The 16,821-nt window shown below is 43.1% G+C and overlaps 1 protein-coding gene across 3 annotated transcripts in view; it reads right to left on the bottom strand.

The window, feature by feature from the left end:
• Positions 1 to 815: 815 nt before the first annotated feature.
• RASIP1 (Ras interacting protein 1) overlaps positions 816 to 16,821 on the bottom strand; it is a 117,980-nt gene continuing 101,974 nt past the window's right edge. The window contains exons 9-12 of one of the 3 annotated variants that reach the window (XM_040434344.1): positions 15,676 to 15,916; positions 13,734 to 13,906; positions 11,232 to 11,379; positions 816 to 1,569 (exon numbers count right to left, since the gene is read on the bottom strand). In XM_040434344.1, coding sequence (XP_040290278.1) covers positions 1,370 to 1,569; positions 11,232 to 11,379; positions 13,734 to 13,906; positions 15,676 to 15,916 — 762 coding nt within the window. In that variant the 3' untranslated portion in view covers positions 816 to 1,369. The remainder of the gene's footprint in view (positions 1,570 to 11,231; positions 11,380 to 13,733; positions 13,907 to 15,675; positions 15,917 to 16,821) is intronic. The other 2 variants (XM_040434353.1, XM_040434362.1) reach the window with 2 other exon arrangements.

The raw sequence follows: 16,821 nt of genomic DNA, 5'->3' as shown, positions 1-16,821 counted from the left end.
GAGTGGGAGAAGAGGGTTGCATTGACAATCCAACACAATGGGCAGCACATTGAACACATTTTATAAGTGGTCAGAAACTTGTAAATAACTCATGTAAGAAAAAAGTTATGTTAAAACCAAGCACACCATTGTTTTTCTTGTGTAATTCCCAATAAGTTTGATGTGTCAAATGACCCTCTTCCTATTGAAAAAACAAAAGTTGGATTCAAAATGTCCGACTTCAAAATGGCCGCCATGGTCACCACCCATCTTGAAAAGTTTCCCCCCTCACATATACTAATGTGCCACAAACAGGAAGTTAATATCACCAACCATTCCCATTTTATTAAGGTGTATCCATATAAATGGCCTACCCTGTATATTGTTGCCTTTAGGAAATGTAGTTTGTGGCTGTCACATGGTATGAGAAGAAGTGGAGCCATGTTTGCTCTTCATAGAAAGCAGCAAGAACAGCAGACAAGAGTTGAAAATAATTTGTCGACAAATAGGTGGTATAAACTAGACTAGGCATTCTAAAGATGCACCAGATTTATCATCCAGCATCAGCTGCTGTAATAAATTTGGCACATTTTTAGAACTACCATTCTATGTTTACATTGTCTACAAATTAGACAGAATTTGTAAATTTGGGCCAGCATTCTTAATCTCTAATTTAATCTGATTTGTGAGAACTGTGTAGTTATAACCTGTATATTTCTAACATCAGTATGTATTAAAGTGGTTGTCCGCTTTTTTTTATATTGATGAGCTATCCTCAGGATAGTACTGCCTTCTCTTCATTATACTTCATCAGTATAAAAAAAGCAGATGACTCCTTTAAAGGGGCTGAATTCAACTAATTAGATTGCTAGAAGTTGTCCAATTGATATAAAACTATACTGGATACAAAATTAGAAGAAAAAAATGTATTAATAGCATTTAAGTACTTTGTTGTTGTTTTAATATAAAGAAAATATACATAGAAATTCAGACTTTGCTTCCAAAGTAAGTGGTCATTTATTGTAGAATACATTTGACACATTTTTTTTCCAGAAACATCTAAAAGAGTGCCTTTTGATTAAGCACAATAGAATATAACATACTTGTAGTTGTATCATGGCAAAGAGCGCTTATATGTGAGGCTATAAATTAATGTATGAGCTACTAACATTCGGTAAGTTTATAAAGCATCTTTTTTTACCTTACATATATCCTGTTAGATAATGGAATGAGAAGACATCCAGAACATGGTGCTATCATCTCACAAGTGAACAGTTTTGATTTTTCCTGATCCATATTGTCCATAATAAAATGTAAATGACACAAAATATATAGTCACCACAATCTTTTCTGCTTGTATTCTTGGAAACACCATATTAGTTATGCTCTCTTACTGGCTATTCTCGACCCGGTATAAAGATCTCTGGTTGGCAGGCAGTGATTTCTGCTCAAGGTCCCAAACAAACCGTCTGAGTTGACACAACTGCTTGTGAAAGGCATCATTAGTCATGGGCTGGGAAAGTTGCATACGGAAGTTGTCACATGGTAGAATCAATGGAGGATGATCAGTGAAGCTCTCAAAAATGTCTGCTGTGAACAAAGAAGTAGGTTAGACTAAAAGAAATGTATAGTAAAAATAAGCAGGTAATATCCATTTTGAAAAATATTATAACCAGAGCATACTGTACATTGAAAATTCTACATATGTTAAAGGGGCTTTCCAAGAATTTTTGATGACCTATTCTCTGGATAGGTTATCAGTATCAGATCGCAGAGGCTCCGATGCCCAAGACCCTCACCAATTAGCTGTTTCAGAAGGCATCGGCACTTGCAGTAGTGTTGTTAAAATCAACACTGAAAATGCTAAAAAAAAAAGTTGCAAAACACTAAGGAGATTTATTGATATTGTCTAAGTAAGAAAACTTTAAACTTAGACAAGCAGGTCCACATGGTGCATCTAGTTCTTGAGAAATCATCTGCACATAGCTTGGCAAAGGGAGTGTGGCTTTACAGAAACAGGGACATGGCCTAGTATGCAATATTTACCTGCAAAATTGTACCACCATTCTGGTGCAAAATTTTGCCTCACAGTAAGCCAACCAATAGTTGGTATACAGTTAGCAAAGGGGTCTATCCTGCACCAGATTTATCATCCAGCCTGAGCCCCTGTGATAAATTCAGTTGCAGGTCTAGACAGCTTGGCTAAGCTTATGCCATCTACAGGATTAGTAAATGTGCTGCACAGTTCTATTTTGCTCCCACCCTTAATCCTAATACATTCCAACACCCCAAGAGAAGGAGATTCTGCATGAGCGAATTGAGAAGAATCCATACTTTCAAGGTTACCAAATATTTGTTATGAATGGTTTGTGTGCTAGCACACGGTATGGGTAGTTCTTTGGCACACGGAAACAACTTCAATTCAGAGACTTTTGGTGTAGTTGCTATTTATTGTACAATGGACAATGCGTAACGGAGTTTATAACTTTTTCCTCAAGTCTTGGGGACACCAACAGCAAGAATGGCCAGATGGCTGGAGTCCTCCTCTGGTGCGTGCTGCTGTGTATGGCGCCATACACAGCAGCACGCACCAGAGGAGGACTCCAGCCATCTGGCCATTCTTGCTGTTGGTGTCCCCAAGACTTGAGAAAGGAGTTATAAACTATGTTACACGTTGTCCATTGTACAATAAATAGCAACTACACCAAAAGTCTCTGAATTGAGGTCGTTTCTGTGCGCCAAAGAGGTACCCATACCGTGTGCTAGCACACAAACCATTCATCACTTCTTCCACAGTCCTTAGGAGATTTTGGCAACTCCATCTAAAAGGACCGAACGGGTACCGGCAGCACCAAGCCCCTTCTCCCTGTGTATCTGCCCCTACGGACGTGGTGCTCTCACACGCACAACACCAAAAGGTGAGCATATTCCATCCACTATGCTAAGCCGAATTATCGATGCTTACCCTATGAGCGCCTCTCCCCATTTTTCTCTTGCCATAATTGCCAAATATTTGTTATGGGTATTATATTGAAAACCAGCTATTTTCTCAGAAGGAACCAGTGTGTTAACTGCTGCTTTCTATTTATTAACTTTGAGGTAGTATTCTACTTTATATGTATCAGGTAATGTCTTGTCTACGTAAGTGCAGTATGTAAAATTGTTAAGTTTTCTTTACTAATTAAAACTAGATACAGCATTTACAGATAGGCTTTACATCAGCCATATGCCTCATAGACTAAAGATGCCTATTGACGTCTATGGGAGAGTTTGTAGACATTCTGTGTGACCAGTACAGAATGTCATTGTGCAGGGAGAGAGAGGAAATTAGCTGTGTCCATCACATATTTCCAATTATTATTATTTCATTGTAATCCTTCTTGTGATGATAACAAGGTCACTACTTAATGTTTAGCAAAAAGATTTGATATAAACCAAGAAGTCATATTCTTCAAGCAAGACTACAAACACTAGCTGCTGGGGTTGCAGAAGTTTCATCCTTTCTTGATCACTCCAGCAGGGCAAGGAAATTCACCTGAGCCACTAGAGCTGCGGTCAGCCCTCCTGGTCACTGTCCAATCCACTAAGCCCACTCCTAAATATCAGTATCAGTTGGGCTTTTCCTAGGTTCCTTGAGCAACTGTCAGACCTGTTAAGAAGGCAAGTATCAAGGAAAATGAATATAGATGGGTATGACAGGCACACTCTCATACGTTGCTGCACGGACAGTGCTGGGGTTTAAAGTTGTGTATTTATATCTAAATATTAAAAGTTGTTTAAAAACAGTTATTATAAAAGCAGTTTTTGGTAAATTTGTTGTTGGGGATGGGGAGTCTTCTTTCTTGAATGGCTGTTCAGTTGTGATGTGGTTGTAACGGTCACGTACACACACACACAGGGGGGGAGGGAAGTGACCACTGCGCTCCACCCTTACCCCTGGCCCTGCCTACTTGCCTCGCGAGTCCTAATGACAGGGGACAACTGGACGGCAATCCCTAACTTGGAATAAGTGCAGGGATGACAGACAGACAAACAACAGGACGTGAACGGACCGAGTCAATACCAGGAAAGCTACAAAGTACAAAGGATTAAGCAAAGAATGGTCAGGAGAAGCCAGGGTCAAATACCAGGAGAGCAGAGAAGTACAAGAGGAGTCCTAAGAGAGTAGTCAGGTGGGAGCCGAGGTCACAATACCAGGACGGATGCGCAGTACAGGAGGATCAGGCAAAAGGATGGTCAAGGAACAGGATCAGGTAAGTATTCAGCAGTCCAACAGATAGCCAGGAACCTAGAAATTAACAGGCAACCTGTAGCCAGCAGGCTGCCTGTATTTATAGTGGGGAGTGAGGGTCATGTGACGTGGCCAGCGTCACATGACCGACAGACCAACCAGTCGAGCACCGAGTGATCAGCTCGGCGCTCAAGGCAGACTTAGGAGCAGGGAGCCACCCAGCTAGTAAAGCCGCCCTGGGAATGAGGTCAAACACAGATCCTCATTCCCAAAGCTAAGCAACAGGTCTGCGGGCGATGGGGGACCGAGTGCACCTTCGGAACCCCGTGACAGTGGTGTTTGTTTATGTTTAATCGTTGTGAAGTTTGGCTGGGGTGTAAGGTGTGTGGGTACTTGTGCCGGATGGTTCTTAATTGGGTATTAGGTGTGATGTGTGAACTTCAGTTAGGATGTGTGCATATAAACGCAAAAGTGGGGAAGGGGTTGGGGTTCCAATGTTTCCTCAGGATTTTTGTCCTGGTAGAGGAATTTGTATGGCAGTTTTGTGATAATCATAAAGTCAAAATAGTCCAAAAAAAACAAAAAAATCTTTCCATGTGTTGGATAAGCCTTGCAATGTGAAAGGTGAAAAAGTAATAATAAAAAATGAAAATGCAATAAAAATACAAAAATAGAATTGAGAGTGAAGTATGCTTTCACTTTAAGTTGATTAAAAGATGTGAAGTAGATCGTACTTTACCAATTTGCTGTGTTGTGTTCCGCTTGTTCAATCGCTTACTTTGCCCTGCATTACAAGCCACTGAGGAAGGAGCAGATTAAAAGGATCCGAATCTCGTCTGGTAAAGGAACTCGAGGGTCATATACATTTATTCCACCTTTTTCTTATACAAACCCCACATCCGTTTTTTTGGAAATCATTCGAATTTCCTTTCGAAAAACTTAAAAACCAATCATAAAGAACCAGAAAGTGGATTACCAATTGCGACTCCACACTCCAAAAGCGAAATCCCGCCCGAACCTTTGGGACCAATCGCAAGCACCGCCAGGAGTGACGTGTTACTCCACCCTGTCACGTGAGACGCCACAACACACCCGCAACGGACCACGTGGGACGCCTCGTAGGTCCTTGCAGGGCAAAGTAAGCGATTGAACAAGTGGAACACAACACAGCAAATTGGTAAAGTACGATCTACTTCACATTTTTTAATCAACTTAAAGTGAAAGCATACATCACTCTCAATTCTACTTTTGTATTTTTATTGCATTTTAATTTTTTATTATTACTTTTTCACCTTTCACATTGCAAGGCTTATCCAACACATGTAACAATTTTTTTGATTTTTTTTAACTTTTTTATGATTATCTCAAAACTGCCATACAAATTCCTCTACCAGGACAAAAATCCTGAGGAAACATTGGAACCCCAACCCCTTCTCCACTTTTGCATTTATACGCACACATCCTCACTGAAGTTCACACATCACACCTAATACCCAATTAAGAACCACCCGGCACAAGTACCCACACACCTTACACCCCAGCCAAACTTCACAACGATTTAACATAAACAAACACCACATCACAACTGAACAACCATTCAAGAAAGAAGACTCCCCATCACCAACAATAAATTTACCAAAAATTGTTTTTATAATAACTGTTTTTAAACAACTTTTAATATTTTGATATAAATAAATACAGAATTTTAAACCCCAGTACTGTCTCTGTATTTATTCCGTGCAGCAACGTATGAGAATGTGCCTGTCATACCCATCTATATTCATTTTCCTTTCTACTCACGGCCTCTGGGAGTGCCGATGACAGAGCACCTCACTCCATTTTGCTAAGTTGGTGAGCCACTGTACAACCTACCTTTCTAAGTATCAAGGAACTTAGAAAATAGGCTCATCTCAGATGGTCTGACCTCCCTTTTTCCTCCCATCCTATGTGTGCAAGACCTTTGCTAGGGCACAACAGGTAAAATTTTGAGCAGCTACTACAGTGCTACTACAGAGCTGCACACTATTTCTGAAAAGAAGACCCCCCAAGCTGGAGACCACAAAATTTACATGCAAGTGCTCAGCTATGGTATATAGTGTTGAGCGAACCCGAAATATAAAGTTCGGGCCCGTACCGAACTTTACAAGTTTGGGTACCTGGACACAAACAGGAAATTTGACGGGTTTGAGTTCGGTGTCCGGGCATTTAATAAAGCTTTTAAAAGGCTGCAGGGCAGCCAATCAACAAGCTTTTAAGCTGTGGGCACTTAGAAGCCATCACAGCCATGCCTAGTAATGGCATGGCTGTGATTGGCCAGTGCATCATGATGATCCAGCCTCTATACAAACTGGATCACGTTTAGCACTGGCCATCAGCTCTGAGTAGTGCAGGGACAGGAATCAGGCAGCTGAAGTGAGGGAGAGTGTTAGGAATCTGGCTATTTGTTTTGTGGGTGACCTATAATGATTTTTTGTGGGTGCAATACACCAGCTTTGCACCCTTGACACAGAAATATAATAATAAATCTGGCTGTTAATTCCATGGGTGACCTATAGTGATTTTTTGTGGGTGCACCATTTTTGTACCCCTGACAAAAAAATATAATAGTCTGTTAGTTGAATGGGTGACATATACCCATTTTTGGTGTGAGATACACATGCACTGCATATGTGACAGGGAAATTAATATAGTTAATCTGTCTGTTAGTTCGGTGGGTGACCTCAAAGAATGAGGAGAGCATCAAATAAGGGTCGTGGTGCTGCTGGTGTTGGTGGAGCTCCTGTTGCAGGGAGAGTACGTGGTCGATCTGTGCCAGCTACACACCCAAGTGAAACACCTTCCTCAGGTGCACGTAGGCGACAGGACCTTCAGCGTCATTTTGTAGGCCCGAATACCAGTGTACGAATGGTGAGGCCAGAACAAGTAGAGGCAGTAGTCGATTGGATGGCTGACAGTGCCTCTAGTTTCTTCCCATTGTCTCCCACCCGGTCCCCTGTTGAAACCACAGAATTGGCACCTGCAGCCCATAGGCATCTGTCTTTCGTCTCACCCCTTTGCAAATCAGGCAAGCAGTCTGAGCCCCAAGTCATGCAGCAGTCTCTTGTACTTTTTGATGACTCTGCTGGTGGGGTTTCTGTCGGCCATCCACCTAGCCCTGCGCCAGAAGTGGAACAGATTGAGTGCACTGATGCCCAACCACTTATGTTTCAGGATGAGGACATAGGAGGACTACCGCAGCACATCTCTGATGATGATGACGAAACACAGGTGCCAACTGCTGTGGCTTTCTGCTATGTGCAGACCGGCAAAGAGGGCAGGGGTGAAGAGTGGGTGGAAGATGATGTGGAGGATGATGAGGTCCTAGACCCCACATATAATCAAGGTCATGTGAGTGACTTGTGCAGTTCGGAGGAAGAGCTGGTGGTCACAAAGCACCAACCGCACAGCAAAAGAGGGAGCAGGGTGCAAAAGTAGAGTGACCGTCCCCTAGCCAGCATGCCTGCTACTGCCCACCGCACCAGGGACTGAGCACAGCAAAGCCAGCTCCAAAGAGTTCTCTGGCATGGCAGTTCTTTAGACAATGTGCTGACGACAAGCCGCTAATGGTTTGCACGCAGTGCAATCAGAGCCTGAAGTGAGGCATAAATGTTCTAAACCTAAACACCACCTGCATGACCAGGCATTTAAATGCAAAGCACGAGCTGCAGTGGAGTACACACCTGAAAAAACACAAATGATCTCAAGTTCCTCTTGCTCCCTCTTTTGCTGCGGTCTCCGCCTCTTCCTCCCCCTCTGGAGTGACAGTGGCACTTGCCACTAATCAAACAGAGGATGTGGCAGCAACACCACCACCTCCACCACCATCACCCAGCATGTCCACATTGTCCCATGAAAGCGTTCAGCTGTCCATCCCCCAAACACTGGAGAGAAAGAGGAACTACCCCCCTACCCACTTACGATCCCTGGCCCTGAATGCCAGCATTTCAAAATTCCTGGCCTTTGAAATGCTGTCATTCCGTCTGGTGGAGACAGAGACTTTTAAAAACCTTTTGGTGGTGGCTGTCCCACAGTACGTGGTTCCCAGCCACCACAACTTTTCTATGCGAGCAATCCCTGCCCTGCACAACCAAGTGGCGGACAAAATCAGGTGTGGCAAGGTCCACATAACTAATGATACATGGACCAGTAGGCACAGGCAGGGACATTATATCTCCCTAACTGCACACTGGATAAATGCAGTGGCGGCTGGGCCTGAGGCGGATAGCAGTTTGGCGCATGTCCTACCGCCACCGTGGATTGCAGGACATTTCTGGTTGCCTCCTCCTCCTACTCCGCCTTCTCCTCTATCGCCTCCTCATCCGGTCAGCGTAACACCTTCACCACCAATTTCAGCAAAGCCAGGGAAAAACGACAACAGGCTGTTTTGAAACTCATCTGGGGGAAAAACCCCACACCACACAGGAGCTGTGGACGGGCATGGAACAGACCGATGAGTGGTTGGTGCCGCTGAGCCTCAAGCCTAGCCTGGTGGTGTGCGATAACAGGTGAAATCTCGTAGCAGCTCTGGGACTAGCCAGTTTGACGCACAACCCTTGCCTGGCGCATGTGCTGAATTTGGTGGTGGAGAGGTTCCTGAATAATTACCCCGATATGTCAGAGCTTCTGCATAAAGTGTGGGCAATATGTGCGCTTTCAGCGTTCTCACCCTGCTGCTGCTTGCCTGTCTGCGCTGCAACATAACTTCGGCCTTCCCACTCACAGCCTCATATGCGACGAACCCACATGGTGGAACTCCAGCTTGCACAGGCTGGGGAGACTGTGCAAGCAGCAGGCGATAGTGGAGTTTCAGCTGCAGCACGCACGGGTGAGTCGCTCAGCTGAACAGCACCACTTCACTACCGAGTGGGCCTCCATGCGGGATGTGTGTTCTGTGTTGCACTGTTTTGAGTACTCCACCGACATGACCAGTGCCGATGACGCAGTCCTCAGCATTACTATCCCACTTCTATGTCTCCTTAAAAAAACACTTTGGGCGATGATGGAAGAGGATGTGGCACAGGAGGAAGAGGGATCATTTCCACGGTTATCAGGCCATTCAGAAGTGGCTCGGAGGGTGGGTTCCTGCACCAACAGAGGCCAGGTACACAACTGTCCAGCCAGAGCACAGTTCTGCAGGATGAGAAGGAGCAGGATGATGAGGAGGAGGAACCATGTTCACAGCAGGGTGGCACCCAAAACAGCTTATAGGCATCAATGGAGCGTGCCTGGAGGATACAGAGGACACAGATGATACAACTCCCACAGAGGACAGCTTTTCGTTGCCTCTGGGCAGCCTGGCACACATGAGCGACTACATGCTGCAATGCCTGCGCAACGACCGCCGAGTTGCCCACATTCTAACCAGTGCTGATTACTGGGTGGCCACCCTGCTGGATCCCCGCTAAAAGGACAACGTGCTGTCCTTAATTCCGTCACTGGAGCGTGATTGGAAGATGCACGAGTACAAGCGCACGCTGGTGGACGCGCTGTTGATGGCATTCACACCTGACAGCGGGCACTCAGTGGAAGCATAAGGCGAAGGCAGAGGAGGAGGAGGAAGAAGTTGCCAACACAGCTTGGGCACCGCCAGCACCTCAGAAGGGAGGGTTAGAAAGGCTGAAATGTGGAAAAGCTTTGTCAGCACGCCACAATAATCAGCACCACCAGCAGCTCTTAGCAGGAGGCAGCATTTCAGCAACATAGTGGAACAGTACGTGTGCACATGCCTACACGTACTGACTGATGGGTCTGCCCCATTCAACTTCTGGGTCTCTAAATTGGGCACATGGCCTAAGCTTGCCCTTTACGCCTTGGATGTGCTGGCCTGCCCTGCAGCCAGTGTATTGTAAAAACTTGTATTTAGCATGGCAGGGGGGGTCATCACAGACAAGCGCAGCCGCCTGTCCACAGCCAACGTGGACAAGCTCACGTTCATTAAAATGAACCAGGCATGGATCACACAGGACTTGTCCGTACTTTGTGCTGAGTAGACAAGTATACCAGGCACACCCAGCCATTGTTATACTCCAGCACACTTTCTCTTTGCATTCTCTTTTCTGTTTCCCAATGTGTGTGGGTCTTCCCAATTTTTTTAAAAAAAACTGTGTTGGCTACCTCCTTCTCCACCGCTGCTTCCACCTACACCGCCACGTCCACCGCCTCCTCAACCCCACTTTGACCTCTGCCTCCTAGTTCAAGATTATTATTTTAATTTTTTTTCTATTTTATGTTATTTTAAGTCATTTCCCTATCCACATTTGTTTGCAGGGCAACTGTCCTGCTCTTACCCCCATTTTGCTTCCTTTTGCAGTCCTCTAGCCCTTTCTATGACTATTTTACAGCCATTTTAGTGCACCAAAGTTCAGGTCCCCATTGACTTCAATGGGGTTCAGGTTCGAGTTTGGGTCAAGTTCAGGTACCGAACCCGAACTTTGACCTAAAGTTCGGCCAAACCCGGCGAACCCGAACATCCACGGGTCCGCTCATCCCTACTGGTGTACAGTACAATATACTTTCAGAGTTTATCTAGCTGGTTACTGCTATGCTTCTACTAAAGCCTGTGGTAAGTACAATAAATCTCCTTTCTTAATCATTTGGAAAGCAGTCTACACTATTTTATAGGTAAACCATCATTTGAGGTAGAGTATCCCGACACTGGGGATGCTATCCTTCACATCTCCTCCAAGTAAGGACATCTGAGGCTTATGACTCCCAGAGAGGTGCCCAGTCATGGGACTGTTGGATACTTTTGTCACAGTTTACAGTTGCTTTCACCTTCCATTTCTCTCTTGTAAAAATTCCTACTAGTCATCATAAACTGCCCACTAAGCTACGTATGAGCTGAAAATATGAAATATGACACAGACATGTTTTCAGCATCTTGACTACAAGATGCATTTTGAATTAAATATTTTTACTTATCAGTAAGAAGGAAATTGAATCAAAGAGTTTAGGGCATGGAGCAAGGTCAGGCGGCACTCACTGTTTGTCATCTCATCCTTTTCTTCCTCAGGGGGGTCCCAAGCAGCTGGATGTGATCGTCCCACTCCCAGATGATAGTTCCTTAACAAGTGGTTGAGCTGAGCACTGCTAAGCGCGGAATACTCACTTCGAAGACTGCTCCAGGAAAGCTGTTTTACAAAAATGTATTATTACCGAACACATTTTAATACATTCTTAGCGCATTACACAATTCATAGTGCATAAAAGGCACACTAAACATATATATGAAACGTCTCATCTGTCTACTCAATTACTGTTTTACAATTATGTAATAGCAAACTGTTGTATAGTAGTTGACTGTATAGACAGTTATGTTTTCTGTGCGGCTATAACAACTACAGGGAGTGCAGAATTATTAGGCAAATGAGTATTTTGACCACATCATCCTCTTTATGCATGTTGTCTTACTCCAAGCTGTATAGGTTTGAAAGCCTACTACCAATTAAGCATATTAGGTGATGTGCATCTCTGTAATGAGAAGGGGTGTGGTCTAATGACATCAACACCCTATATCAGGTGTGCATAATTATTAGGCAACTATCCTTTCCTTTGGCAAAATGGGTCAAAAGAAGGACTTGACAGGCTCAGAAAAGTCAAAAATAGTGAGATATCTTGCAGAGGGATGCAGCACTCTTAAAATTGCAAAGCTTCTGAAGCGTGATCATCGAACAATCAAGCGTTTCATTCAAAATAGTCAACAGGGTCGCAAGAAGCGTGTGGAAAAACCAAGGCGCAAAATAACTGCCCATGAACTGAGAAAAGTCAAGCGTGCAGCTGCCAAGATGCCACTTGCCACCAGTTTGGCCATATTTCAGAGCTGCAACATCACTGGAGTGCCCAAAAGCACAAGGTGTGCAATACTCAGAGACATGGCCAAGGTAAGAAAGGCTGAAGGACGACCACCACTGAACAAGACACACAAGCTGAAACGTCAAGACTGGGCCAAGAAATATCTGAAGACTGATTTTTCTAAGGTTTAATGAACTGATGAAATGAGAGTGAGTCTTGATGGGCCAGATGGATGGGCCCCTGGCTGGATTGGTAAAGGGCAGAGAGCTCCAGTCCGACTCAGACGCCAGCAAGGTGGAGGTGGAGTACTGGTTTGGGCTGGTATCATCAAAGATGAGCTTGTGGGGCCTTTTCGGGTTGAGGATGGAGTCAAGCTCAACTCCCAGTCCTACTGCCAGTTTCTGGAAGACACCTTCTTCAAGCAGTGGTACAGGAAGAAGTCTGCATCCTTCAAGAAAAACATGATTTTCATGCAGGACAATGCTCCATCACACGCGTCCAAGTACTCCACAGCGTGGCTGGCAAGAAAGGGTATAAAAGAAGAAAATCTAATGACATGGCCTCCTTGTTCACCTGATCTGAACCCCATTGAGAACCTGTGGTCCATCATCAAATGTGAGATTTACAAGGAGGGAAAACAGTACACCTCTCTGAACAGTGTCTGGGAGGCTGTGGTTGCTGCTGCACGCAATGTTGATGGTGAACAGATCAAAACACTGACAGAATCCATGGATGGCAGGCTTTTGAGTGTCCTTGCAAAGAAAGGTGGCTATATTGGTCACTGATTTGTTTTTGTTTTGTTTTTGAATGTCAGAAATGTATATTTGTGAATGTTGAGATGTTATATTGGTTTCACTGGTAAAAATAAATAATTGAAATGGGTATATATTTGTTTTTTGTTAAGTTGCCTAATAATTATGCACAGTAATAGTCACCTGCACACACAGATATCCCCCTAAAATAGCTAAAACTAAAAACAAACTAAAAACTACTTCCAAAAATATTCAGCTTTGATATTAATGAGTTTTTTGGGTTCATTGAGAACATGGTTGTTGTTCAATAATAAAATTAATCCTCAAAAATACAACTTGCCTAATAATTCTGCACTCCCTGTATATCTAATTGCTATACAGATGTGTCCTTTGTTACCTTTCCTCTTAGCTTGGCATATCCTGAGATGAGTGGGACGAGATGAGCAGCACTGAAAAAACATACGATTTCACGATATTTGGTTGGGATTTGTTTATGCTATATGTGTCCACCCAGTGATTGTGATGTGAATTGCAACTTGTTGAAGGTTTTGCTAGCAAGTTGTGTATTGAATTTACACTGTCAATTTACCGCAAGGTAAAAGTGGACACATCTGTACATAGAGTTCCCCTATAAAGGCTACCTAGCGGGCCATTATGGTACCTGTTTTTGCCACCCAGGATAGACTAGATCTGATGTTGATATGCCCGTCTTTGCTCTTCACTTTAACTTTTGTCCAATTCACCACCCTCTTGTTTCTAACAATGCAGATCATCTGTATACCTAGTAGCTAAGGGAATGGGACCAAACAGGGGTGGCCCTCATGGCACCTTCAGGGACAGCTTCTATAGAACATACACCAGTATGTGCATTGCTATAGCTGCCACAGATTCAAATTCTTTCTATTATGAGTTTAGTGTACAGACAATAATGCATATCCTACCTTTAAAAGACTGGTTTTAGGAATGCACAGCAAGTTCACAGTTGTAGACAACTTTCTGAAGAATTCAGAGGCTATATCACCAAGACCTATACCTTGAAGCCAATCAAGTACAAGGTCAAGGTTTGTACGAATCTGAACAGCCTTTGACCACTGGTAAAATGGTTCTCCATTGCCTGCAAAATATGTAAGGATAATAATTGATAGATAAATGAAATTAAATTAGATAATTAAACCCAAAGCTGAAAATGAATTTTTAGTGAATATGTGTTTGAAGAAATAAAGCTTGTCTTACACGTTAGATGTTTGCTGAACCCGCTGGATTTTTGTGGGTGCCTTCCTATTCTCCCCCAACAGCAGATGTTGTGGAAGAGAAGGATTGAGCTTTTGGGTTTCAGCATGTCTAATCCTTTTGTTTTCAGCTGCCGCTAGAGGAGTCTGGTAACAGCTTGCTCCACCCTTCCTGGTGAGAACACATGCACACTCAAGCAGTAGGTAGCGGTATGTGTAGGGAGGTCAGTAGAGATTGCTGTTGGTCTAACGTGCAATCGGCTGGCAGTTATAGAATGGCAGCTTTTTTTTCAGCTATTTGTATATACATGTATACATACTGTACATACAAAAATCTATTGGTGTCCCTACACCATATAACCATTAAGAAGTTGTACAGTCCATCTGGAACAAGCAATGGGTTAAGTTCAGATGCTGTTATGGAAAAATAAAAGCACGTCATTCTTTTTTTTTCAGTGCAGGCAACCTTCTGCTTCCTGCTGCGAAGGGAAAAAATGCTCTCGGCAGCGCTGAGAGCAATGCAAGGAGGAAGCACACAACTTCCTGCAGATAATCTGCCAGGACAATTAGAGGAACTGCTAACTCATGGATGCAGTCATAGGACCAATCCTTCCTTCATCAGGCAAGATGAGTGAAATAATTAGTCAAAGATGCTTTAAAGCAGAAGGATGGAACTTTTCAGGCTACATACAGCAAATTACACTATATACAATCAGAAAGCATGCATCAAAATCTATTACTACTACTATTAATTGTAATACAACAATAATCTCAAATTGTTAACCCATTTCTAATGACTCTAAATCATAAAATGTCTTAAAACAATACACACAGTATACCATCAAATAAAAAAAAGGAGTGGGGCTAAGCAGAGAAGACAAGATACCTTCAGATCCACAACTTTGATTGTGTAGACAGTTCTTCCGAGCCAAAAGGCTGCTATGCATATATATTACATAAATGTACATGTATGCCTCTTAAAAGGGTATTCCTCTTAAAAGGGTATTCCAATCTTGTAAAGGTGATGGCATATAACTTGGAGATGCCATCCCCTCATGATCTGTAGAAGTTGCACTTCAGGAACCCCCTCACCGATGATGAGAATCAAGAAGTATCAGTGCTGATTTAACACTGCATCCCCTTCTTAACTCCAGGCTGTGCAGGGAATGGCTGTCTGATGCCATTTACGAGTGCGAGCCTGCACGGGCATGAGTTTGTTCAGTCACTTCGGGCGGCACACAGCTACGAGACCATGGAGTATTTAAAGCTCATTTAGTCTGTCTTTCAGAAAAGTTTCTCCTGGGATTCGAACTCACGACCTTTCACATCAGAGGCAAGGCATTTACCCACACAGCTATGAGAGCTGTATAGCCAGTTACTTAAAAAAAATATATATAAGACTTCTACTGTAGAAACTTTGATACCTAGTGTACATCTATACACATGACGAAGGCGGCGGTCGGGTGCTACTGCTTGGGAATCGGACTCCGGCCCAGAATATAGCAAACGTTAATGGTCATGACAGCCAAATAATTTGAGAGTCATAATCTTGCATAACAATTTAGAAGTAGTAAATATATATTTTCTTGGCAATTACTTTTCATAAAATTTTTGAAACTGCATCGTTTTAATTTCATTAATGACATAGCTTTACCTTTTTCCATAAGAGTATTAAAGAGTGAAGCATTGGAGAAAAAAAATAGATAGCCAAAAGTCTGAGAGACGAGATCTGGATGTAGTTCACACTCTCGAGTTAAATCCAGTGTCGCCTGGTAAATGGAAAGCGTGCCACGGGTGCCTTCCGGCATGTTGTTTAACTCGCCTACATCTGATAGACTGCCTGGATCCGTGAAGGGATTGCTCTCCAGGAGGGCAGGCAAAGCTGCATATAATGTCTGCAAACAGAAAATACTTTTTCAAGACTCCTGAATAAACAATTTTAGAAAACAGTAATGCGCTTTTTCCCCTGTGATGGTGCTACAAGGGAACTGAACACTAGCAGATTGATCGGAGTCTCAAAGGGTCACCTAGTGATCAGTTTATTTTCTAGGCTTCTTCTAATTAGAAGAGATATCTTGAAGCAAACAACCTCTTTAAGGCCTGGGCTACACAGCTGTCATTCAATAGTTAAAATTAATCAGTCGTGTTACAAATAGTCGCAGTGTAGTCCAGGCCAAAACCCCTTTTGAGGTCTGTGTCAGTTTTGGCCTTAAAGACCAAGAAATGGTTTTCATTTTTGACAACTCATGAATAACCATTACTTACTTTTATGGCCACATAACTATTTGAAGATTTGTTTTTTTGTGGGGTGAGTTTTATATTTTTAGGCATCATTTTAGGTACATACAGTACATTGTAGTGGTAAATTTATATTATATTTTCAAGAAAGGTGAAAGGCACAAAAAATAAATCCCGGCATTCTTTCCACAGTTAAAACTAATAGAGAGGACAATTCCACTACTAGCCTCACCCAGGCCTTATCCTCCCTGAGCATGCACAGTGCAGCAAGGTACATCCTAGATGACTACAAAACAACAGCACATATGCAAGATTTGGAAAATGTGAATTCCTAATAATTTCACCTCCACGATGCTTCTTCGATGGTAATTTGCCTACAGCACTTGGTGTTTTGAAAAATTATATTTTGGAATTTTGCTGCATCAGATTTAGCAAACAGGGGGATTTTAAAATATTGTCAGTTCATGTAAAAAGGTGTAGTGGCGGTTGTCAGTGCAAAAATGACCTGACAGGTTTCCTTTAATGTTTAATGCGTTTATAATTAAAGGGGTTCTGCAGTTTG

This window comes from Bufo bufo, chromosome 1 (assembly GCF_905171765.1).
Source record: "Bufo bufo chromosome 1, aBufBuf1.1, whole genome shotgun sequence".
Classification (NCBI taxonomy): domain Eukaryota; kingdom Metazoa; phylum Chordata; class Amphibia; order Anura; family Bufonidae; genus Bufo; species Bufo bufo.
Note: the sequence above shows the minus strand (reverse complement) of the source record. Positions and strands in the feature narration are given on the sequence as shown.